Source organism: Cucurbita pepo, chromosome 4 (genome assembly GCF_057944985.1).
Source record: "Cucurbita pepo subsp. pepo isolate OVF chromosome 4, ASM5794498v1, whole genome shotgun sequence".
Lineage (NCBI taxonomy): Eukaryota > Viridiplantae > Streptophyta > Magnoliopsida > Cucurbitales > Cucurbitaceae > Cucurbita > Cucurbita pepo.
In genome coordinates, this window is record NC_141801.1 from 10,882,586 (window position 1) to 10,907,467 (window position 24,882).

Consider the following 24,882-nt stretch of genomic DNA (forward strand, 5'->3'; position numbering starts at 1 on the left):
TTGAGATAGAATCCAAAAACTTTACATGCATCCCAAAACGTGTCTATTAGTGAGTGAATTTCACAGTTTTATAAGAAATGTTCCGTTCTCTTCTTCAACCAATGTAGGATCTCTAGCGTCTTCGTTGGCGGTGTCTAGCTCGGATACCATTGTACCGTTCTCTTCTTCAACCAAGGTAAGATCTCTAGCGTCTTCGTTGGCGGTGTCTAGCTCTGATACCATTTGTAACAGTCCAAGTCTATCGCTAACATATATTATCTGTATTGACCCGTTACATATTGTCGTCAGTCTCACGATTTTAAAACGTGTCTACCATGCAGAGGCTCTAGTCGACTAATGTCTCATACCATTCGGTAACGAGTTCTGATTCCATTTGTGATAGTAAATAAAAAAAATTAAAATTTTGGGAAATTGAGATCCACCCGCACTTCTTCTTGATATCAAGTTTTAGTATATCACGTAACAATTTCAAAATCACTTTTGAACATGCTCTGAATTTCCTTTAACGTTTTACAATATCATATCATCTAACAATTCACAAGTTCATCACATGCATCATCGTTCTTAATTAATAATGGGTCTCAACTCGAGTTCGGTCATACTCATCTAAGCGATTGTCTATGCTAAGAGTAATACATTTTCACAAACGCTTTCGTCAAGATCTTGAGAGAGAGGGTTTGAATGATGGATGAGAAGAAAGTGAACAAAGGTTGGTCTCTTGACTTACATCAATTGAGAGGTAATGTTCCATTTCCATTGAAAATTATGTGTAGGAAAAAGATGAAATCCAAATCCATAGCCCTTCACACACAGACTTCAAATATATGTTCATGTTCTAGATTATTGAGAGTCTAAGCTCCAAGTCCAGTTCTTGGCTCTCACATGCTTCTGAATTCTGACTCATTCGTCCACTCCTCTCCTGTCGTTTGCTCCTTCGGGTCTGTGTCCACTGCACAAAACAACCAAATGGTTATCAAACGAGACCAAAACGTTCCAAAATAAAAAAAACATTCAGAACACAGCATAGTTACCTCTGCTTGTGGATTTTGAAGATAACATGGCATGTTTGGTTGTGCAAAATGCTGAGCCTCTAATATCCCACCATTGCTTGGATCCCATCTGTTCCCCAATCAAGCAATAAACAGCTTAATTTTCCTATAAATGTTATTTAATTAAGTAAAGTAAAAACTATATCTTGATTAACAATGTAATTAAGTGAATATAGTACCTTGCTGCTGTGCTGTACTGAGAATCACCATCTCTAAGGTTTCTTCTTTCATATTCTCCAAACCCCATCTGCATTGCCCATCACATACAATCCTTAATCACTTAAAGCTACTTAATTACCATCATCAACAGATACTTTTTCAAGTAATTTTGTGGATTAACAACCTTAATTCTTAGTAATAAATTAATAAATTGTTATGATGAAAAGAGTTTGAAGAGCCCATTTTTATTAGATATTGATTAGAGTTTAAGAAAATTGATCCTAAATTTGTTTCAAATTCTAGGGTTTGCCCTAACAGCACCACACAAGAAATTAATACATGATTAAAATCACTCTTCATAATCTAAACATACCTCCAATTAATAATAACTTATAAAATCATCAAACGAAACTACGTACCATAACGTTGGACGGGAAGCCATAAGAGGGTGAGGAAGAAGTAGACGAGGGTACCGACGAATATCCCGTCTGCACTCTCGATACCTCTTGATCCTAATTAAATCGGTAATTATTTAGTCAATTTAAACATAGCTCAGTCGAAGTAAAAGAAAAGAAAGAGAGAGAGAAAAAGAGTTACTTTATTGAAGGTGTAAGAAGTGGGATGAAAAGCAGCAATTTCACCATGCAATCTGATCTTCTCAAGCTGAGCAACTCCAAGCCCTCTTTGAGGTTGCCTTGGTTGCTTATCAGAACCTCCCTTCCTCCCTCTTCTCGACGACGATGGCGACGATGAAGACGACGACAACAATCCACTCCCTCTTTCATTCCCGAAACCCGGTTCCCCAAAATAACCACTCCCCATTACGACACGAACTCGAACCAAAACAAAAGGGTTTTTTCCCAAAAGAACTAAAAGGATTAGCTAAGCTAAGCTAAGGGATCTGAGAACTTGAAGCCTTTAAAGCAGTTGTTGAAGGAGAAAAAAAAAAAAAAAGAAAAGAAAGAAGAAGGCAATGATGCATAGCTGGATGAGATTGCGTTAAGATTTTGAGTGCATTAATAATGTGGTTTAAACTTATAATAATATTATACCAAGCCTGGGAAGCTTCATAAATTAATCTCTTTTTTAATATATTATTTCTCATTTCAATACGCATTTTTCTTGACTACAACTTGAAAGCGATTGTCTTAGATTTTCCTCATTTTTTATTCCTTCCACATCTCTTTATCAAATGACACCTCCTTCTATTCCCTTTTTTTTTTTTTTTTTTTTAAATATAATGTATGGTCATGTTTCTTGCTCTCAATTATTATTATTATACATCTGCCACGTCATCCTACCCAACCATATATTTTCACCTTAATAATTATTCATATTCCCTAATCATACCCTTTTCGAAATTAACCCATCAAAATATTCTTTTAGCGAAAGAGTTCGAACATTCTATGAGATAAGGATGTTCATTTTTAATTATACTATACTATATTCTCATGTGTATTATTTTTTATACTCGTAGTTGTTAGGTCATTAATCACATGATTATAAAATAAAATTTATATTCATCATGATTGACCTTATGTCTTATTTAGACGTATTTGTTCAAATTAATAATTTTTTAAAATAAATGATGGATTTGTAAAATGAAATTAGAGGTCAACTTTGTTGTAATTAATTAATGAAACAGATCTAGGATTCAATTTAATTCATAATTATTGGTATTATAAAACATTTATAGAGACATGCTCAATCTCCACTACTTTATTTTATACCAGTTGTAAAATAATTGTCACCAGTAACCCAATTTGTTAATAAATAAATATTTGATAAAAGCATTTAATAATAAGGTGAAAAGGGAGCAAAAATGATTATGAAAAAGTTTACAATAAGTGTGTAGTAATGAATAAAAATGTGGGTCCTAAGATTCAGGTTTTATTATCATATTGTATTTTGGCGAAGAATTTAAAAGCTCAAAATGCAGCAAAAGATGATCCAGCTGTAAGGGGTGTTCTTAATCATTAATGGTGAATTAGATGACAAAGATCTTACAAATTTGATTTTGCAGCCCCCGAGGGATTGTCTTTCTTCATAATCGATTATATAATATATGATCAGAACTTTATTATAAAATATCAAATTTGGACACAATCAGAAGGATTTAGTATTAAAACAAATGATCGCCTCATTATGCACAAATTCAATTTTATATCATTGCTTTTAGTTTTTTCGGTAAGACGAACACGACTCTAGTATGATATTGTCTACTTTAAGTATAAGCTCTCATGTCTTTGCTTTGAGCTTCTCCAAAAGGCCTCCCACCAATGGAGATTGTATTCTTCACTTATAAATTAACCCACGTGGGACTTTCATCATCCAACATTCTCGAACTTTCTCTCAATATTTTTAAAACGAGTCTATTAGGAAAATGTTTCCACACCCTTGCAACAAATGTTTTGTTTCTCTCTCCAACCGTTGTGTGGAATTTCACATTAACTAATTCAACTATAAAATTGTAATAGAGATATTGTTGTTGCATGTCACGGTTCTAGAGTGCTTCTTGTTCTTTGTGTTCTTTATTTTTCGTCTACTACTTAACCTTGAAGTTCCTCACGCCTACCCCTAAACGTGAAGCACTTTAGAGACTCGAGACAGATTGAAATGAATATATATGTATAAATAAAGGGTTAAATATTATAGGGAAGCAAATCCAAGAGATTGAGGTGGTTGTGTGTGTTGGAAAGTGAAAGGATTTTTGGGTTTCAAAAGGCGAGCATGTGATTGTAAGCTTCATCAACAAAAAAGTTAAATCCCTTACCTAATCCCTCTAAACTATTTTATTTCTTAATATATATATATATATTGTTTATTTGAGTAAAATAATTAATTTTCCATTTTCATCTAAACAAATACTTAGCCCATCCATTAATAAATAAATAAATAAATATATATATATATATATTGTAGAAGAAAAGGATGATATAGGATGCCACGTGTGAGATGTAAAAGCAAGAAGAATAAAATTGAAGTGAAAATGCATTTAATTAGGGTGTGGGGGAATGATTTGAATAATAAAAAAATGTTGATAAAAGTAGGAGAGGAGAAAAGAAGGGGATCATGTGGATACGATTTGATGATGATACAAGGGAGAAAATAAAATTTATAATAAGAAAGACATAAGAAAGTGGAGGGATATCGCTATAGATTTGGAGCCACATGCACACATTTACACAACAACCTCTTCATATCATATCAATCTATACATATCCCTTCCCAATCCTTCTTCTTTTTATCCTATTTCAAATCCCATAACATTATTCATCGATCACGTTAGAATAGAACTCGTTTGATTCATGTCGATTGGGTAAGCTCGGCTCCTCAATCCTTGATTGGACTTTACATCATCATATTGAACTGCTAAACTTTATACTAATGTAAATGTCAAATCTTTATCTTAATGGTTCATATTCTCATGATTTTGATTTACTTTCTTGTTAGTTTTTGTGAGATCTCACATCAATTGGATTGAGAGGAGAACGAAACATTCTTTATAAGTGTATGGAAACCTCTCCCTAACATACCCGTTTTAAAAACCTTGATGGGAAGTCCAAAAGGAGAAGCCCAAAGAAAATAATATCTAATAATGATGGATTTGGACCGTTACAAATGGTATCAGAGCCATACATCAGGCGATGTGCCAGCGAGGAGGTCGAGCCTCGAAGGACACAAGGCGGTGTGCCAACAAAGACGTTGGCCATGAAGGGGGGGTGAATTATGAGATCCCACGTCGATTGAGGAGAAGAACGAAACATTTTTTATAAAGGTGTGGAAACTTCATACTATGTTTTAAAAACCACTAGCAATGGGCTTGGGTTTGTGGACTGGACAATATGAGCATAACTCAACGTTACATGGAGGACTCATTTCGAAAGCATATTAAAAGGAAGAAAAAAAAAAAGGTTTCTTTTTTTGCAAGTATTTATAGGTATAAAAAGAATTGGATGAGAAGTTTGAAATAAAATAAAAGGGAAACAAAATTATTTGGGAATGTGAAGTTATATTAAAATTATTATGTGTAGATGTGGTGAATCTACATTATTTATTATGTTCTAAGTATTAAGCTAGAGTTTGGTATTAAAATCAAAATTAAGGTTGGGACCACCCTAATTAAACCTTGGAAACAACAGAGAAACAGAGGGGGTGGGTTTAGATCCATGTTGATGTGGAACAAAAATACATTAAAATTAAACCATTTGCCAATTCTTTAATTTCCCTTCAACATTTCAACATATTAATGTAACGGATCTTCTTTGTCTCCCATTTCCCACAAATCACAACTCTAAACAAACCAACATCCCTTTTTCTTTTCCCTTTAAAAACATTACAAAAATTACAAAAAAAATAAAAAAAAAATTAAAGAGATTTAAATCTTTGCTTTAACCTATAATTATTTTAAGAAGATTAACATTAATTAAAGGCCTCTCTAATCATACATGATTAAGCCTTGATTTATAAACTTGATTAGATATGCTCTTGATTATTATGTTTATAATGGAGAGAGAGAAAGAGAAGGCTGGCTTCAACATGCAGGATTCGATTCCAATGACTTTTAGAGATTGGCTAATTAATTGTTCATCGCCTAATTTAAAATATTGCAACACGCATTTTTGTATATAATTCCCTCTGCATGGGGTCTCCAATAAAATATTTAATCCACCCATCTTTTGTTTTTCTATTCCATGTACTCCTATTATTATCATTATTATTATTATTATTATTATTATTATTATTATTATTATTATTATTATTATTTCAAATAATTAAGTGTTATGATTATTTGTCACAACTTATTGTTTATCATATTTACATGCATTCATTAATGTCCCGTGTGGATATCCTACATTGATTTAATTCATAATCTCTGCATTCCAACACTATACTCTCATTATTTGTTCATAAATTTTTTTAGTAAATGAAATATATTTTATTCATCGCTTTTTTCTTCCCACTTTTTAAATATTAAAATATTTTTCCTCGACATAAGAACTTGAATATTAGCACAAAGTTCAACGCATCATTTAGTAAATATAAAATAGAAAGAAAGCAGTAATATCATATTAAATCAGCTTAAAATGATATATCGGGTGGCACATGTTGAAATATTTAGATAAAAAAAAATGTATTTTTCAAATATAATAAATCGTTTAAAAATTTACAAAAATAATATAATTCAAATCAAACTCAAATTCAAGTGTTGATACTCGGCTTTGGGCCGAATACCCAAATGAAGGCAAATCGAGAATTGAATTGGGCTTGAATCCTGGGTTCTATTTCCTTTTACAAAGGCCCGATCTTGCAATCCAGGCCGCCGTGAATGGGCCGTTCGACTCCATCCAACCAAGCCCGAGAAAATGAAGGTCACCATGAACAAGAGCTAAGAGCAAGAGAGCAACAATCGACAATGTCTTGAGATAAGGATTTAAAGACCCACCTTTCATTTCCCTCTCCTCTCCTTCCTTACCATCATGGAATAGCTTCTTATCACTGACTGTCTCCCAATTTTTTGTTTTATTTTTCTCCTTCTATCCAACGTTCCAAACGGACAATTTCTTTGCTGTGTTGGGTTTTCTATTCTAGGGGTTCCGAGGTACACAATTCTGCCCTGTACTCCAATGGGTCTCTGCTCTTTTCTCCTTGTTGCTTCTGTTTCAATGGCTTCTCAATTTAATTCTGTTAACTATCAGCTTCTAGCTTTGTTACTTCTCAGTGATTGAGATTCTTACTTAAATTTGAATGCATATTCGTGTTGATGTTTCTGGTTTGTTGGTCGGAGACCCGCAATTAGTTTTGGGAAACTGTGTTCCATTGCTTGTGGAAGTTTATATTGGGTAGTGTCGACTTGCTTGATTCTTGAACGCCCATATAATTTATCAGCTCCTAAATATTAGGAGTTTAGATGTCTAATTGAGGTTTGAACTGAACTTGTTCAAGTTCCGCATTCTTGGACTGGATATCTGAAATGTCTGAGTGAACTTAATTATGTTGGATGAAGTTTGGAGAGCTTTAACTAGCCAATTCACACAGCTGATTTTAGAGAAAAATTTCTGGGAATTTCTTCTTACTAGGTTCTATCATTTTTAATGTTGAGTTAAGCTGGCAAAGCATTCTGTTATTAAATGAATTTTTTATTTATGCTAATTGAATCAGTATGGCTTAGCTTATATGTTGAGTACTTATAAACGTTAATATGCCCTTTTGAAGTTTTATCTGGTTAACCTCGAGTTGAATTGTTCTGAATTTGTTGCTGCAAGGTGGATCAACCAAGTGTCGATGGTTTCTTCATTATTATATATGATAATGAAAATCTATGCTCTCTCTCATGATATGCTATTATGGAGAACTGTCCTGGATAAATTGGGATGCTGTTAATGTCTATTGCAGGGGGAAGCAAGAGATGAAGAACTAACAAGAAAAAGGGGCTTTTCTCCCTACAATCAGAACCTTTTCTGCTGCAATAACTTTCTTGACTAAATACAATGTCGGTGATAAGTCCATCTTCTATCAGCAATGTTTCACTTGTTCCTATAGCCTCCTATACTAGGAAGAGCAATAGTTCAACAAGATTCAGCTTTTCTAGAAAACCCACTAAACATACACTTCATAGCCAAGGATTTCTTTTGCCCCTATCAAGTTCAGTTAGGCTGTTTCCAAATTGCAGTAAAAACTTTTTTTCTAATCATGGCCGTAGAATCCCGATATTTTCTGCCACAGGAACCGATGTGTCAGTGGAAGAATCAGACTCACCGGTTGCTGGTGAAGAATTAAATCGTAGCTCAGAACTTTCTTCCGCAATTGCAACAAATCAAAAGAACCCTGTTAAATCAGATGCTGGTACTGCTGCTCCTACTCAGTCAAAACGTTCGAGACCTGTGAGGAAGAGCGAGATGCCAGCTGTAAATAATGAGGAACTCATTCCTGGTGCAACTTTTACTGGGAAAGTGAGATCAATTCAACCATTTGGTGCCTTTGTTGATTTTGGCGCATTCACTGATGGCTTAGTACATGTATCAAGGTTGAGTGATAGCTTTGTTAAAGATGTTGCAAGCGTTGTTTCTGTCGGACAAGAGGTGAAAGTAAGATTGATTGAAGCAAACGCTGAAACTGGACGAATTTCTCTATCAATGCGTGAAAGTGATGAAAGGAAGGAATCTTCTGCTACCAATGACAAACCTGCGCCTGGAAGAAAGACCTCTCCAAAAGCTAGAGGACCTAAGAGGGATGGGGTGCAGAAGAGCTCAAAGTTTGTGAAGGGGCAAGATTTGCAGGGGACAGTGAAAAATATTACTAGGTCCGGTGCCTTCATATCTCTTCCCGAGGGAGAGGAAGGATTCCTCCCCAATTCTGAGGAAGCCTTTGAAGGATTTGGGAATCTTATGGGTGGCTCTACATTAGAAATTGGCCAAGAGGTTGATGTTAGGGTGTTGCGGATTGCAAGAGGACAGGTAACTTTGACCATGAAAAAAGAAGAAGACAATCAAACATCGGACTCTCAGGTCAGTCAAGGGAAAGTTTTTGCTGCAACAAACCCCTTCTTGTTAGCGTTTCGTAAGAACAAAGATATTGCTACATTTTTAGATGAGAGGGAAAACGTAAAGGAAGTGGCTACAAAATCTGTGGTTCAGAAGGTTACAGAAATAGTAGAAGGAATAGTTGATGCAGATCAGACCGTAGCTGATGATTCCACCGAAGTGATAGATGAGGCAATAAATGATGATAAGGAGGAGGAAAGTCTGCCTTCTATAGTTGACGAAGCAGTTGAAGTTGATGAGCCTGCAAGTTCAGCTGATTCATCTGCTGTGACTCAAGATGACTCGGAAAACATATTATCTACTTCAGAACACATCGTGGATGATGTAGTTGATGCGGAGGATAAAGAAGCTGAGCAAAGTCCTGAAACAAAGGCTTCTGATGACAACCAATTAGCGATAGAGCAAGCGGCTGATAAGCCTGAAGTGTTAGATGACCCATCATCTGATGCTTTGGTCGCTCAAGATGAAGGAGAAAGCACAATATCTCGTTCGGAAAATATTGTGGATAGTGTAACTGATACGACTGAGAAAGAAGCAGGGGGAAGTTCTGAAGTGAAGGCTTCAGAAGACGAGCAACCAGAAGAAGTCCAGGTGGTTGAGGCTGCTCAACCGATCGATGGACCGGAGACTGATGAGAAAGTAATCGCCCCTGATGATGAAACCAACAATTTAGTCTCTTCAGAAAGTCCAGTTAGTGAAGATAGTGTTGTTACGGAGAAAGAAAGCGAGGAAAGCCAAGAAAAATTGGAAAATGAAATTGTTTCTGCTTCTTCATCTGAAAAAGAAGAGGACAAACCAGAATCTGATTCAAATGGTAGCATCACAAGCTTAGGTAAATTTCAGAATTATATTGAAATTTTCAATATGTTACTTTTTAACTACTCAATCATGATGGTGGATATCTACTTTTTGATTTAGCTTCATTCAAACAACTTGAACTGAAAACTGAGAAGCCAGTATAACTATAACTTGTTTGGGCAATTTTTTCTTGGCCTATTGCTAGAATTTGACAGGGTGAGGCATCTTTGGAAATAATAATCTATTTGCAATTAAAATGAATAGTTCATAGAATTTTGAGTTATCACTAACAAGTAATTATTGATGTATGTTATTCAGTAAGCAATCTGAACTACTAGATCATGATTAATTTCCCTCAAGTTGTGTTAGTTCAACATCAAAAGTTTGAATGTTTATTCACTAATGAAACGTTCACTCTTTTAAGTCGTGGACTTGTAACTGGATGAAATTATAATGTTTCTGGATATTCAACTGAGGATCAAATCCAATCTTCTGTAGGTCAATCTAGTGAAGAAGTTGCTGAGAATCCAGTTGATATCCAGGCACCTGCTGAAAACCCTGAAGTTCTCTCCTCTACACCAGTTACTGCAGAAAAGATAGAAGCCTCTCCTGAAGTTGCATCAAAAGGTTGTTTTTGTATCATTTGGATTTTCTTTTTCTTTCTTTTACATTCAGTTATCACTTGGACGTATCGTCATATGGAACACACGTGCACGCGCGCACAAAAAAAAAAAAAAAAAGAACTATTTGGTCAATTTCGGTATGAGTTATGATATGTGAGATAACCACTGATTACTTGGCTAACTAGTAGCGCAATCGAATATTTTCACATGACTTACCATGTTGGTTTTACTTGATATTGATGTTGCTCACCTGCAAATAGCTTTATTTAATTCTTGGAATGTCTGATGTGTTGCAGCTGTGATATCGCCAGCTTTGGTAAAGCAGCTTCGTGATGAAACAGGAGCAGGAATGATGGATTGCAAAAAAGCTTTGGCGGAGAGTGGAGGCGACATTGCTAAAGCTCAGGAGTTCCTCCGAAAGAAAGGTTTAGCAAGTGCAGAAAAGAAAGCTAGTAGAGCCACAGCTGAAGGAAGAATAGGTTCCTACATTCATGATGGTAGGATTGGTGTTTTAATAGAAGTGAACTGTGAAACAGATTTCGTCTCGAGAGGAGATATCTTCAAGGAGTTGGTTGATGATTTAGCCATGCAAGTTGCCGCATGTCCTCAAGTACAATATGTGATGACTGAAGATGTGCCAGAAGAGATGGTGAACAAAGAAAGAGAGGTTGAGATGCAGAAGGAGGATCTTTTATCTAAACCCGAGCAGATGAGGTCAAGAATTGTCGAAGGGCGGATAGGGAAGAGACTTGAGGAGTTGGCATTGCTTGAACAACCATACATCAAGAATGATAAGGTGGTGCTAAAGGACTGGGTGAAACAAACTATTGCAACCATTGGAGAAAACATTAAGGTTAAGAGATTTGTGAGATTCAATCTTGGAGAAGGCTTGGAAAAGAAAAGCCAAGATTTTGCTGCTGAGGTGGCTGCACAGACAGCAGCTAAACCTGCTGTAACTACACCAGTAGAAGAGGAGAAGCCCGGTGTAGACGAAGCAAAAGAAACTGTTCCCAAGTAAGTGGTCTTCTCTTAATTCATCGCTTTCTATGAGCTCTTCTTTCACATTGCATTCTTGTAATGATCGTTTTGTTTCCATTTTTAGTTCTTGGAGTAAGGACTTTTTTCATCTGTGCTGTAAGACATTCCATTTGAAGTGATGCTAATGCCAATGCTGTATTGCAGGACTGCAGCTGTTGCCGTTCCCGCAGCCCTTGTTAAAAAACTCCGAGAAGAAACCGGAGCAGGGATGATGGACTGTAAGAAAGCCCTCTCTGAAACCGGTGGGGATCTAGAGAAGGCACAAGAGTACCTGAGAAAGAAAGGCCTCTCGAGCGCTGATAAGAAATCTAGTCGTCTAGCAGCTGAAGGAAGAATCGGATCCTACATTCATGACTCCCGTATTGGTGTTCTAATTGAAGTGAACTGTGAAACTGACTTCGTGGGGAGAAACGAAAGATTCAAAGAGTTGGTCGACGACCTTGCAATGCAGATCGTGGCATGCCCAGAGGTGCAATATGTGTCAATGGAGGACATCCCAGAAAGCATTGTCAAAAAAGAAAGAGAGATTGAGTTGCAGAGGGAAGACCTTCAGAAAAAGCCAGAGAACATTAGGGAGAAAATCGTTGATGGACGGATTTCCAAGAGGCTCGGAGAACTTGTGCTTTTAGAACAACCATTCATCAAGGATGATAGCATTTTGGTGAAGGATTTGGTAAAGCAAACTGTTGCTTCTCTTGGTGAGAACATAAAAGTTCGACGATTCGTTCGTTTCACCATTGGCGAGACAGTTGCAGATTCGAATGAATGAAGCTAAACAGGGTACCAAGCATGGAGAGTGAAGCTAGACATGGGGCCATTGTAACAGTACAGAAGAATATGAAGCTAAGGTAAAACTATTTTTATGGAAAGAAACTTGAATATTCATTTTCCTCTCTTTTTTTGGTAGGGAAGAGTTGAGTTTACTAAAGCTGCTTGGTAGCATTTTGTTCTGAGAGATGATAAAAGCTTCATTCATATTATTCTCTGTATTTTGACTAATTGATATGAATGATCATATTCATCAATTTCGTATTATGTGAAGAACACTGTTAAAATCTTGGTGATAGCTGATTTGAATACTCTATCCAGAAAGAGGAACACAATTTATGAAGGGTGAGGATACCATTGCCATAGCAAACAAATCATTTACAATACGAAGTAAAGTGTAGTAAAGCAAACAAAGTAAAATGGCAAAGAAGAAGGGGAGGGGCAAACTAAGAAACTCTGAATCGTCCTATTGAAAATCATCTTTGCTAACAAAGAACTTATCTTCATACATCAACTCTCCAATATTTAGAACTCATACACAAAGAACAACAATATTCAGTAAAGATTCTCTCGCTCGATCTAAAGCCAGCACACATGTTACGTCAATCATTGAGCATCATTTGCTCGAACGTGCCTGATCGATAGCAAATGAGTTCGCTAGTTAAGGTTTCTGCGCTTCTCCATGGCCCTGGGAGCTGTAAGAAAAAGAAAGAGAGAAAGGCCAAGCTTTTACAAATGGGGTCACTGGAGAAGAATTTTTTTTTTTTTCTTTTTTTGGGCGGGGTTAACTTTTTATTCTGATTCCCCATTTTTATTAGATATTGCTCAATCCATATCACGAAATAGCATCTCCTTGTAATGGCAATGACTAAAGCATCAGATTATGATAAACTTTGTTAAAAGATCCGATCATAATGGAATTTAAACTAATATGTTTTGTTTGATAGATCTTTTTCTTTAGGGGTGGGGATCAAATTTTATGAAAATGAAAGATGCTTAATTCTAAGAAAAAGAAAAGGCTTTTGAAGTGGAGAGATAATGATGGTAACTAAGAGAGCACTGAAGAAAGGCCCAAATTCTCAAAGCTTATAATCATGAAGAAGATGAAATCCCACTATAACTTGTCTGATTTCAATTTGTAAGAAACACAAAATTAAGAAATTATTTAAGTCTATAGCATAGCATACCTAACCCAATAGCCTCTGAGCTCTTCATGATCCTCATCCTCGTGCAAGATTCAGTGAACATCCTATTATGTAACAAGAAAAAGACGAACAAGATAAAGACTTGTTTTAGCAGCCAGTCATTTAGAGATTGAAACAACAAGAAGTCAGTTAAGAACTGCCACTGCAATAGAGCTACTTTAATGAACTTACTCCCATGGAACATCACCAACGAGCATCCAGTCGCCATCCTTATCTTCATAGGTGAGTACATATTCAGAGCCATGGAGCAGATCCATCAATCGACTCTCGTTTAATGCGTCCCGATTTGGAATTCCATTGGAGCCACAATGACCTTGATGTAATGAATGGAGCAGTAGCAAAGAGAAAGTCACTAATAATTGAGCAAACAAAAACTAGCTACAAAATCTACACATGAGAGAAACTGAGCAACATAAACTAATTCACGTGCACCAGGTGTTCTGTTCTTGACCTTCTAGTAGATTTTGGTTTTAGTTAGAGGAAAGAATTAGACATGTAAAGGGGGTGGTGATTCAGCAACAATTTAGAACAAATACGAACACGTTCCATACATGCCAAATCTAAAACATCCGCAATTCTGGAAGTGCTTGCCAATAAACTATGGAAGGTGTAATTAAGATTACTAAATCAGGCAAGATGTGTAGGAGTGGCCATAAAGAACATACCAATTGTGAAGCTGCTGAACATTTTCCCGAGGGCTGATGAGAGGTCCAAATAGCTTCCATAGGTTTTCAGATCAACCTTCCTGAGGTATGGTGCGCCATCCATACTTACCTTCACATAAAGGCAACCCGATCCCATCTTACCGTCTGCATCATCTGAATTTTTAGGGGGCTGCGTTGCCATTGAATTCTTACGGAAAGAACGAATGGGTGGCCATCCTACAACTTGTGCCCTGTAAAGACATGATAAAGAACATTTAGTATCTTGTAATCCAACATATATAACTGTTTTCCAGGTGGGGAAATTTAAAAGGAGATCTGCATGTAAAAACATTAAAATTCTAATGAAACGGCCACAGAATGGTGGATGAAGGGTCATAGAGAAAGTAAGGACTACAGCTACATGATTGAATCCCAACCCAAAATTCTGATTTAAATCGGAGAAGAAGCTAGAAAGAACGTTAAAGGGAATGCAGGGAAAGAAACTAATGTTGAACAGGGCGAGTTCCAAAGCAGAGTTTAGTGGGGAGGGACAAAGAAATGGAAGAAGGCATACTTGGCTGCAGGGGGAGAAAGCTGCGGCTTTTCCTCGAGCAGTGGCTTTGGCAACGTAGACATACCATCTTTAGCACCAGAAACAGGCGAAGCAGGTGGTTGAGTCTTATTCTCAGTAACGACTCTGGGAGAAAACAAGCCCCCAGTTTTGGTGGAATCAGGTTCAGATCCGGCAGAGGCAGGCAGAACCCACTTGGAAGAAGCTCTATCAATGGCTACAGAGAAACCCCTCTTGGCCCCGGAAACAGAGGTCTTGTGAGGGTATCCATTAGTGTCGTCGAGGCCATCATCCCTGAGCGGTGAGTCGGACCCAGGCAGGCCCAGCCTGAGCTCAGTGGCCTTAAGGTTCAACCCAGGATTGTTGCGTGTGTCGGAGGACATTTCAGAGGTTTCCAGGGAAGGAACAGAGTCTGTTAAGCCTATGTAATCATGTTCTAAGGGTATAGACATCAGAAACAGTTGAAAGCTCAAGATAAATACACAAAAAGCATGGAAAAACCCAGAAGAAGAGAAAATTAAATGGAGTTTAGGAAGAGAAGGTTGTTGAAGATTGTTGAACACCGTTGGTTTGTGTCGTTGTTTGAAGTGTGAAAGGTAGTGTGAGTGTGAGGAAGAGGAGAAATGGAAAGAAAAAGAAAAGAGGGAATTATTAAATAAAGAAAGAAAGAACGAAAGAAGCAGAGAGGAGTGGGGGGATGGAACTTGATTTAGTTTAAATAAACTAAATAAAAAATTTGTGTGCTGCTTCTTTTCAGGATTTGTTTTGATTTTATAATTCAATCTACCTTTTTGTGGGCAGCCACCCCGACAAGTCACACAAACCCTAAACCCTCCACCTTTTTCTCTAATTAATTAAGTAAGTAAGTAAGTAATTGCCCTTCTTTCTTTCTTTCTTTCTTTCTTTCTTTCTTTCTTTCTTCCTATATAATTTTTCAGAAAAACAAGGCTAACCTGCGCAGAGCGACAGCGTCAAAACAGTAGAGTGAAAATTGAAAGCAGCGTAACACGGGAATGCGGAAAGGGAAAGGTCGGGGGCAGAGGCAGTCTGTAGGAACTCGCCAGATTTTGAAGTCCGTTGCCCTAAACGTTGTTTTTAAAAACAAAAAAACCTAAGAAACAGAAACAGAAATGGTGGAAAGTGAGGGAATTTTGAGAAAGCTGACATGAACACACGCTACACCCCCGCCTTCTCATTCTGAATTTCTCAGACCAAAAAAGAAATTGAATCCCCACGGTTAGGGTTTAGGGTTATTAGGGTTAGGGTTTTTGGTTGGATGAATCAGAACTCACTCACCTCTCTACACCTCTACGTTTCTTCTTCTTCTTCTTCTTCTTCTTCTTCTTCTTCTTCTGGTGAGCCTCCCGTGTTTTTGGTTTGCGATCTCAGAATTCCTTCCATTGCTTTTCTTCCTTCTTCTTTCCCTTTCACCGCCAAAACCAACTGTTCCGACTTCATTTCTTCCACTCTTATTACTTTTTAATTATCCATTATTTTATCTATTTTTATTATTTTATGTAATTTTGGTCATAAATTGCCCTCCCAACTCTCCTATTTTAAAACCTCCGTTCATGCCTAGTATAGTAAATATTATTGTCAATATTTGTGAATATTTGTGAGTTACGTATCATCATGAGTCTCACCGTTTTAAAACAGGTGTCTAACGTTAATAATTCATTGTTTTTATTTTTATTTTTGGGTGTAATAAATTATGATATTGATAGAGAGAGAGAGAAAAAAAAAAAAAAGGGCGGAGGAAAGGGAAGTAATTGGGAAAGGATGGGTTGGTGGGAGACAAAACGGCGTTATGTTTTGAAGTGGACGGCACTCCCTAAACCACCACTATCCCCGTTATCCCTCCCTCCCCCACCAAAAAAAATAAAAATAATAAAAAAAATAAAATAAAAATGGGCCCGGAAAGACAGCATAAGCAAGAAGTGATAATGTCAGGCCATGGAGCAGTGTTTAAATGGCCATGAAAATACATAGACGGAGGCTCACGGGGCCACACCCACACCCACACCCACACCCACCACACTTTCCGCTCGCTCTTCCCCCCTTGCCTTGAATTGTTGGTGCCCCCTCTATATATTTCCCTTTTTTTTTTTTTTTTTTCCAACTTAAATTCTTTATTCACATTAATTAATTAATTAATTTAATTGACATGCTTTTTGCTATAATTTTTTTTATAATGATTAATATATCTGGGTGGGACCTTCCTTTTGCAAAAGGACCCCTTGGACTTCATCACTATCCTAATCCAGTCCATTAAATCTTATCCACACATTCAAATAACTGTGGAATCCTAAATAAAATTGACCATATATTATTTATAAATAATAATAAATAAATAAATAAAAGATTTAAGATATAGTATTTGGTGAAAGTGATTTGTTGAACAGTAAAAAAAAACAGTGAAATGAAGTGTGGATGTCAATTTCAGAGGTAAAGAGATATAGGTAGTAGGAGACAACATGAATCTTCAAAAATATTGCACTTATCTCCACTTCTTTACAACTTTTATTTACTGTTTATTTAAATCATACCCACCCCAATGTTACTATATCTTAATTAATAATTCATTTAATTAACAATGTCACACTAAATATGCTTGAGATCATCAGAATATATCAGGCATAATCACATGGTTATCACCTTATTATATCCATATTTGTTCATTTTAATATCATAGGGTAGTTGGGAGTTCATTATTTTTAAGAACAATTAAATAAGGGAAGGGAAAGGGGACCTACCTCTAACTAATCACCCTATTTAATTTCATAATTTAATCACGAATCTATAATAACCATCATAGTTTCGATACGACAACCTAATATTCCAAGTACAATAATCATTTCAAAATTATTCATTTTTCTCTCTTATAATCATAATTTTTCATAATGTGAGATCCCATCTTGCCACTCAATTGGAGAGGAAAGCGAGTGTCAACGAAGGTGTTGGATACCGAAGGAGGTGGATTGTGAGATCCCACGTCGGTTGGAGAAGAGAGTGAAACATTATTTATAAGAATCTGAAAATCTCTCTCTAGCAAACGCGTTTTAAAAATCTTGAAGGGCAACTCGAAAGAAAAATCTCATAGAAGACGACAATAATAGGAGGTACATACAATGATGAAAGGATTATCGAGTATGACCCGAAAGGATAAGTGGAAAGAAATAGTTAGAAAAGGGTGAGAGTTAAATTGATTGAAGGTGACAAACTAAAAGAGAAAAAAAGGAGGGAATGTGGTGGCTGTCTCTGTGCGTCTCTGGTTTGGTACAGTATTATTATGGGATCAATCAGCTGCAGCAATGTGCTTAATGGGACCCCTTTGAGTTCATCAATTATTATCATTAGGGTTTTCCAACCCCCTCCATCCCCCTTTACCACTACCAGTCCTTCAAAAACTTTTGACCTCCACCTACCAACACACTCCTTCTTTACTTTCAATAATTTAGTCTCTCAAAAATATTTCACTAACATGTTTCACAACACGTCATTTCACAAATAATAAATGACAGAGAATTAACGAGCGGGTGCATGTCGTATAAGAAAAACTCGACTACAGATAGAGTTGTTGATGAACGTAAGTGCGTAAAATGATAGATATAATAGTTGTTATCATTGTTGGAGAGTCGTGATTCGTAACGATTGTATTCAAGAATTTGACCTCGACCCACCAAAGGTATTTAGCTTTTAATACAATGCTCTCAATTATTACATCAAATCTTTCATAGCATAATCTTTAACGTCAACGCTTGTCTACAAGTCGTCTAGTTTCAACATCAACGATTTAGTTTAGTAATGAGGGTGAAAGTTAAGTAGGTAGCATGTGATGTAAGAAAAGTGTTGGATGAAACTCAAGACACAGAGGTTTGAGACCGAGAAACAGTGGGAGGCTCAGCTCAGCACACACAAGCCTGCATGTTTTTGTCACAGCATGTGCCATCTTCCTTGCTCATCTTATTCTATTTAACAACCACACAGACACAGTGGCAGCTTTTTCCATGCAACAAACTGTAGATTTGTAATGTGTTTCTTACATTCTTAAAAATTCTTTTAAACATTATTATTATTATTTATTTATTTATTATTATCCATTGTGGTTGGTTGAGTTGTAGGATCGGCAGCTTTCTGAGGCTGATTGTTATGTGGGAGAGGAATATTTTATTTATTATCTAAATAATATTCGGCGTGTAATGGATTAATGGCTAAATGGGCCTTCTGGCCCATGTCTGGCCCAACTTCAGCCCATTCCTTTTTTTTTTTTCTTTTCTTTTCCTTTTTGAATGATTATCTTAATTAATTAAATTATATTTAAAGAAGTAGTATTTTATATTTATTGACGCGCCTTCCATTTTGATATGAAGCACCATTTATAAGACCTAAGAATTAAAAAAAAAAAAAAGATTAATTAATAAACAAAGTTGTCTAGAAAAAAAATGACAAAAAAGAAAAACAAAATGATTGATAAATAGACTCTTAAATACCTTAATTATTTAAATAAACATCCATATCTCTTTGAATATCATATTAAATCTTCTGGTACATATTTGCTTCAAATATCACATGTTAAATTTATTTAATGTATAAATTAGAAAGAAAAAGAGATTAAAAAAAAAATCAAGTCAAAAAAATGATGAAGATGTTGAGTTGGAGATCTTTCTTAATTATTATGAGCACCACCAATTACCCTCCATTTTAACCCTAATTAATATGCTTTATTTTCTTCATTTCCATGCTTAAAACAGTTTTTGGACTTAATAATTAATATTAAAATTTTCAATTGCTAAATGAATTAGTTAAAGTGGCATGAATTGGGGTTAGCCACATATTATTCATAGTCAACAATACATATATTGGATTAAATCTTCCATTGTTTATTATTAATATTGTAATTAGGGTTAACAATAAGTTTATACAAAGTTGACCAATGAAGTCAACGAGGGTCAAATGAGTTCAATGGGACAGTGACATTTAAAAGACTCGGTTCAATTGAAAGCGTTGAAATAACTTTGTAAAATTTAAATGTGAAAACAAAATGGGTTGGTGGATAGGAATGTAATTTGTTATATTTTATATTTTTAGAATATTTTTTTAAAATTTATTGATGTCTTAATTTTTTAAAATAATATTTATACATTGATTTGAGTATTTTATTCCTCTTTTATCCTTTTAAATCAAGTCCCTCATGACTCCTTTGTTGAAAAAGTTATCCTTTGGTAATGATTGATTGGAGACCCTAATTTTGTAACTTTTTATAATATATTTAGAATCCAATGAATTTACCAAACCACCCTTTGACTATTCGACTCACTCAACTCAACTTGCTTCAAGCAATGGGAAACACCGCAGCACTCAAGTACCTTCTATCTTATTTTTCCCAAAAACAATTTTAAAATACACCCTTTATTTTCTTTCTATTTTCTTAAACAATTTTAAAATTTGTATTTTGCTGACGTGAAGATGACGTGAGAGTGAGGTAATAAGAAATTATGTTTATTTTTTTATAAAAAGAAAAAAAAGATGAATTTTTTAAAATATATATATATATATATATATATATAGAGAGAGAGAGAGAGAGAGAGAGAGAGAGAGAGAAAATGAGAAAGAAAGGAGAGGAAGAAGATGTGAAGGGTCGGTGTCCTTCGATTTTTGGGTGTGGAAAAGAAGGAAGAGTAGTGGGCCCAGTTGTTGGGCCCACTTCCACTTTAGTGGGCAGTACAGTCCAAAAACTTTTGGGTTATTTCCACGCGTGGGGAGCCCACAATTAAAAAAATATATTTAAATATAGAGAGGGACAGGCTATGTAGAGAAAGTGGGTAAGTATTATACTCATACGGACATGGACGGTCGCGGCAGCCCGGGCCCATTCAACCCGCCCCGCCCCCACTTCTTTTTATTCATTTTTTTTTATTTATTTTAAATCTATTTCTGTGTATTTAATCTCTTAAATAGGCTTCAAATTGTCGGTAGTTTTCTTTTTTTCCTTTTGTTTTCTTTTTTTTTTAAAAGTACTTTTTGGACCATTTTTCGACTTTTTAGAAGGCTTATTTTAGTTTATAAATTTTGATGTTTTTTTATTTCAGTATATATAATATTTTCTAAAAGTAATTTATTGACTTAGTTTAAAATTGATAATTTTTGTTAAAAAAGTTGAAATTAAGGTTTTTAAAAATATAAGTGAAGAAAGTAATTTTAAACCTTTATTTTATTTTTAATCAAATTTGTATGGAAGGCCCTTTTTGAAGTTAAATAAAATTATTACTATTTTGGAGAGAATTTTGATTTGAAATGAAACGAAACATTAAATTCAAGGAGGGAATATAATGGAAATTGGATAAAATAAAATAAAATAAAATAAAATAGGGGCACATGGGGGAGGGGGTACGCACGTGTGAGAGTAGCTAAGAGGGCATGTGGGGATGAGAATTAAGTGGGTGGGGAGTTGGTCTGTCTTGTTATGGTTTGGAGTTACCCAAACCCATAAAGTTCTGCTCGTTCATGGTGGTTGACACTCACGTGATCCCCCACGTGACCAATATTTCCCCCCCGCCCCCCCCCCACAAATTTCCTTCCTCTCTTTTCATTCCAAATCATTCAATGTAATATGATTATCGCTTTTAACTTTATCCACTTTTTTCATGATGTTTGTCTAACATATAAAACTACCTTCCCTAAGATGAGGATACATGAATGAATCGCCACCACATTCGCATACAGTAATTTTAAAGATAAAATGACTAAAAAAAACTTAAAATAAATAGTTGGAGTAGATTTTTATAAAGGTTTATATAATTTTATTTAGTGGAATTTTAACGTTATTCGAAGTATTGAAAATTTTAAAATATTTATGATCATTTTTAAAAGAAAATCTTGTGTAAAATGGAAATAAATAAAAAGGGTATTATCGGTATTAGTGTGTTTGATATGGAATTATGAGAGAGATAAAGAGAAAGAGAGAGAAGGAATTATTGGCTATATTAACCATTAATTAATAAAAATAAAAAAATGATTGATGGAATTGTATAAGAAGCAAGACACGGGTTGGGATAATAATCTAAACTCTTGTTTACGTTAAACCGTTTTAATTAATTAATAATTAAAAAAATGGTAAAAAATAAAACAATGTTTAGCTACTCTGTCACCTCGTTCTAAACCAACCTTCAAAAATTGTATTTTCATATTTTATTAATTCATTTTTCACACGTTTTTGTATGTTGAATTTAATATTTCTTTTGGAAAAATCAATATATTTATAATCAAAACTAAGATTATGTAATGTTTTATGTCTAAGGTTTGGAATTTAATTCGATATCTGATGGTTCCGACATTCTCTTGTATTTCCCGCGATATGATCACATTACTTACTTCTTGCTTCTAAGAGAGAATACTATTCATACCTACGAACACTAATTAGTTTAAGATTTTAATTTAAAAAAAAATAGAAGATTTAATGGAATTGACTTCGAAAGATTAATGAGTCACATCACAAAACGTTTGTTGAAGGGCCAACTATTTTTCATTTTGATCTAAACTTTAGGGTTTGATTGGTAGTTATCTATTTTTATCTTTTACTTTCTCTAAATAACCTTATTTGCTTTCATTGTCCAATTTATATGTTAACTACAAAAATACATATGAACTAAAAAAAATTACAAAAATTTATTTTTTTAACCCCCTTAATTTAGAAATTTAATGGCGACCATTATAATTTTGATCAAAAGTTGAACCGAGAAAAAAGAAAAAATCAGATTAAATTATTCTAAAAAAACCCCATAAAATTTATAAATATATTCAAGATTAGACACGTTAAATGTTACGATAATAAAATTGTAATATTTTATCTTTAAATATATAATCTTCATTTTATATCTAGTTAATTTAGATTCATAAATTCATGATGGATGCTGAAATTTAAACGAGATAGTCGTCAAGTAGTGGCTCCCACATCAAATGGTTTCTATATCAACCAGCTAAAGCTATGCAATTGTAGGTTAGGGTACAAAAGTAGGTGTAGGTAATGGGTATATATATGGGCCTAAGACTTCGCCAATTTATATAAGCTAAGTTACAAATATGGAGTTTTAATTGTCACGTTCTGACCAAAACAAAAAGCTTCCGAAAAGGTGTGGTGTAGATGCCGTTCACATATCGGAATATATATATATTATTTTCACTATATGGAATGTGAACCTTTTATTTATTTATTTATTTATTATATATATATAAGATGCAATGATTAATTAATATTTAAACTAATTATACACGTTTTAATCCCCATAATTTATTCTCTTTTATCTTGTTTTTAAGCTTAAATCTATATACCATCCACATAATTCCACTCTCTATCTTTTTTATTCTTTTCGTTTTAATTCTTAAAATAATAAAAACTCTCATTTATATAATATTAATTATATTGATTAAGTAAGACATTAAATTGGACTATGCTCTCACTTATAAAAATAAAAAAAACAATTAAATTACAGAGTTTAGATTTGTGTCTATTTCGTTATAATACATACATGTGTGTATATATGTATATATAGATGCGTGCACGCAAAAGCAAAAACACAAACGTGTGGGATTATGTTGTTCATGGTGACTTGAATGTTTGAACAACATAGCTTAGCATCAGCATCATATTTTACGCAAATGTCGGATCCATTTCATTCTCAATACCTCACTTTAATTTGCTTTTCAACTTCAATTATTACTTCTTTTTTTAATATATATATATATTTTTAAATACACTATACTTTTCAACTTTTTCTTTAAAATTATTTATCTTTTCCATCTTCTCAAAAGTTTACTTATATTCATTATTTCATCCTCTCTTAGATATATTTAATATTATTTTGTTAAATTTTTATTTTAAAAAAAAAAAAAGGCTAGAAATTGTGTAGGGTTTGAGGCTTGGCTAGAGGCAGCAGCAATATTCTTTAATATTGGGATCATAAATTAAGGAGAATAATGGAGTAATTCAAGGAAATTGTAAATTCTTTTAATTCATTTATATATATATATAAGACTTGTGATGGGAGGAATCCGATGATCCACCACGACAGCATCAAACAAAATTTTACACATTCTTTCATGGCTCGAATAATATTTTGAACTATTCAATAACAATTTTTTAAATATTTTTAAATTTAATTTAAGGCATGATTCATCACGACAGCATCGAACAAAATTTTACATTCTTTCATGGCTAGAATAATAATATTCGGAGTTCAATAAAACGACATGTCGGACGCCTCAAAATCGTCTGGTTCCATTTCTTAAATAAATAAATAAGAAAAAAATAAATAAAATAAAAAAACAAAGAATTAAGACACTGTGGAAACATGCGTGCCGGTAGTAATATCATTGAATTTCGTTCATGTCGGATTATGGTTATTTTATTTCTTTTTAATTTGGAGATTTTTTTTTTTTTTTTTTTTTTTTTTTTTGAATTTCTGTAACAGACAAAAATAACCATGAATTTATGGATCTATCAGGTTGGTGGGTGATAAGTGTTTTATTAATTAAAAATAGCAGGAAAATCCCTCAAAATAAGAACATATTATTTTCTCTGTTCCTATATTATTTTATAATGTGTTTTTTTTTTTCAAATTAATAAATCAAATCAATAATAGAGAACACATGTGAAGTAACATATAAGAAGATTTTCCCAGCCTTTATTATATGAAGAAACAAAAATTAAAAAATCCGAGTGATAAAAAGATAATATAATTTTGGAGAAAAATCTTATAATTGTGTGGAATGATTCTTTTTTCAATAAAAAAGATGAGTTGATGGTAATATGTCATGTCCTTTTCTTAAGCAATGATTTTTATTTTTTATTTTTAGAATCTTATTCCTCTTAATATATATTTAAAAAAAAATAGAAAGCGAATATTGATAAAGTATTATGAAATAAGTTGGAGTATTAAAATTGAACAAGTTTGTAGAGCAACCAAACATTGAAGGTGATACCCATCACATGAAAGTGGACAATCGATATACACATAAATTGAGGGAAGGGAAAGCCGTTTTCAGTTATGGAAAACAAAAATGGAGAGAATATAGAGGGGGAGAGTGAAGACAAGAAGGAGAATGTTTAGTTCCTTGTTTGTGTTAGGGTTGGACAGTGGAGTGAGACAAACCGAAAAAGAATATAAACTAAAACCAAACTTTCTTTAAAATGTAACCGTTCAAGCCCACTGCTAACAAATATCATTATCAGTCTCACAATTTTTAAAACATGTCTACTCGGAATTTGTTAGCGATGAGCTTGGACTATTATAGATGGTATCATAGCCAGATATCAGATACTGGGATCCGGAGGGGAATAGATTGTGAGATCCCACATAGGTTGAAGAGAGAAACAGAGCATTTTTTGAAAGAGTGAGAGAGAAAAATATATAAAAAAATTAGTGTTATAAATAATAAGGAATAGGAAGAGGAATGTAGTAAGGTAAAAGACAAGGCGGCTCCGACA

General features: G+C 34.3%; 3 protein-coding genes across 3 annotated transcripts; 1 reads left to right on the forward strand and 2 right to left on the reverse strand.

Annotated features, from left to right (window-relative positions):
• Positions 1-723: 723 nt before the first annotated feature.
• Positions 724-2,132, reverse strand: LOC111793528 (protein SPEAR3-like). Its single transcript, XM_023675451.2, has 5 exons — positions 1,806-2,132; positions 1,628-1,720; positions 1,229-1,296; positions 1,032-1,119; positions 724-949 (listed from the first exon to the last, which is right to left on the reverse strand). The coding sequence occupies exons 1-5, from the start codon at positions 2,028-2,030 to the stop codon at positions 836-838; spliced, it is 588 nt and encodes a 195-aa protein (XP_023531219.2). The 5' UTR covers positions 2,031-2,132; the 3' UTR covers positions 724-835.
• Positions 2,133-6,637: 4,505 nt separating this feature from the next.
• LOC111793529 (polyprotein of EF-Ts, chloroplastic) lies at positions 6,638-12,246 on the forward strand. Its single transcript, XM_023675452.2, has 5 exons — positions 6,638-6,810; positions 7,605-9,584; positions 10,049-10,177; positions 10,470-11,187; positions 11,356-12,246. Exons 2-5 carry the CDS (start codon positions 7,700-7,702, stop codon positions 11,978-11,980), a joined length of 3,357 nt encoding a protein of 1,118 aa, XP_023531220.2. The 5' UTR covers positions 6,638-6,810; positions 7,605-7,699; the 3' UTR covers positions 11,981-12,246.
• Positions 12,247-12,314: 68 nt separating this feature from the next.
• LOC111793530 (auxin-responsive protein IAA27) lies at positions 12,315-15,143 on the reverse strand. The gene is made up of 5 exons (XM_023675455.2): positions 14,403-15,143; positions 13,850-14,079; positions 13,356-13,497; positions 13,167-13,228; positions 12,315-12,674 (listed from the first exon to the last, which is right to left on the reverse strand). Exons 1-5 carry the CDS (start codon positions 14,849-14,851, stop codon positions 12,637-12,639), a joined length of 921 nt encoding a protein of 306 aa, XP_023531223.1. The 5' UTR covers positions 14,852-15,143; the 3' UTR covers positions 12,315-12,636.
• Between the last annotated feature and the right edge of the window lie 9,739 nt (positions 15,144-24,882).

Excerpts from the sequence above, each read along its gene's own strand:
- LOC111793528 (XM_023675451.2), bottom strand. The coding sequence starts at position 2,030 with ATGGGGAGTGGTTATTTTGGGGAACCGGGTTTCGGGAATGAAAGAGGG. Across the intron at positions 1,297-1,627 it reads GCTTCCCGTCCAACGTTATG|ATGGGGTTTGGAGAATATGA; the intron begins GTACGTAGTTTC and ends TGGGCAATGCAG. Across the intron at positions 950-1,031 it reads TTCAAAATCCACAAGCAGAG|TGGACACAGACCCGAAGGAG; the intron begins GTAACTATGCTG and ends TGTTTTGTGCAG.
- LOC111793530 (XM_023675455.2), bottom strand. The coding sequence starts at position 14,851 with ATGTCTATACCCTTAGAACATGATTACATAGGCTTAACAGACTCTGTT. Across the intron at positions 14,080-14,402 it reads CTTTCTCCCCCTGCAGCCAA|GGCACAAGTTGTAGGATGGC; the intron begins GTATGCCTTCTT and ends ATGTCTTTACAG. Across the intron at positions 12,675-13,166 it reads CTCAGAGGCTATTGGGTTAG|CTCCCAGGGCCATGGAGAAG; the intron begins GTATGCTATGCT and ends TTTTTCTTACAG.
- LOC111793529 (XM_023675452.2), top strand. The coding sequence starts at position 7,700 with ATGTCGGTGATAAGTCCATCTTCTATCAGCAATGTTTCACTTGTTCCT. Across the intron at positions 10,178-10,469 it reads TCCTGAAGTTGCATCAAAAG|CTGTGATATCGCCAGCTTTG; the intron begins GTTGTTTTTGTA and ends GATGTGTTGCAG. Across the intron at positions 11,188-11,355 it reads GCAAAAGAAACTGTTCCCAA|GACTGCAGCTGTTGCCGTTC; the intron begins GTAAGTGGTCTT and ends GCTGTATTGCAG.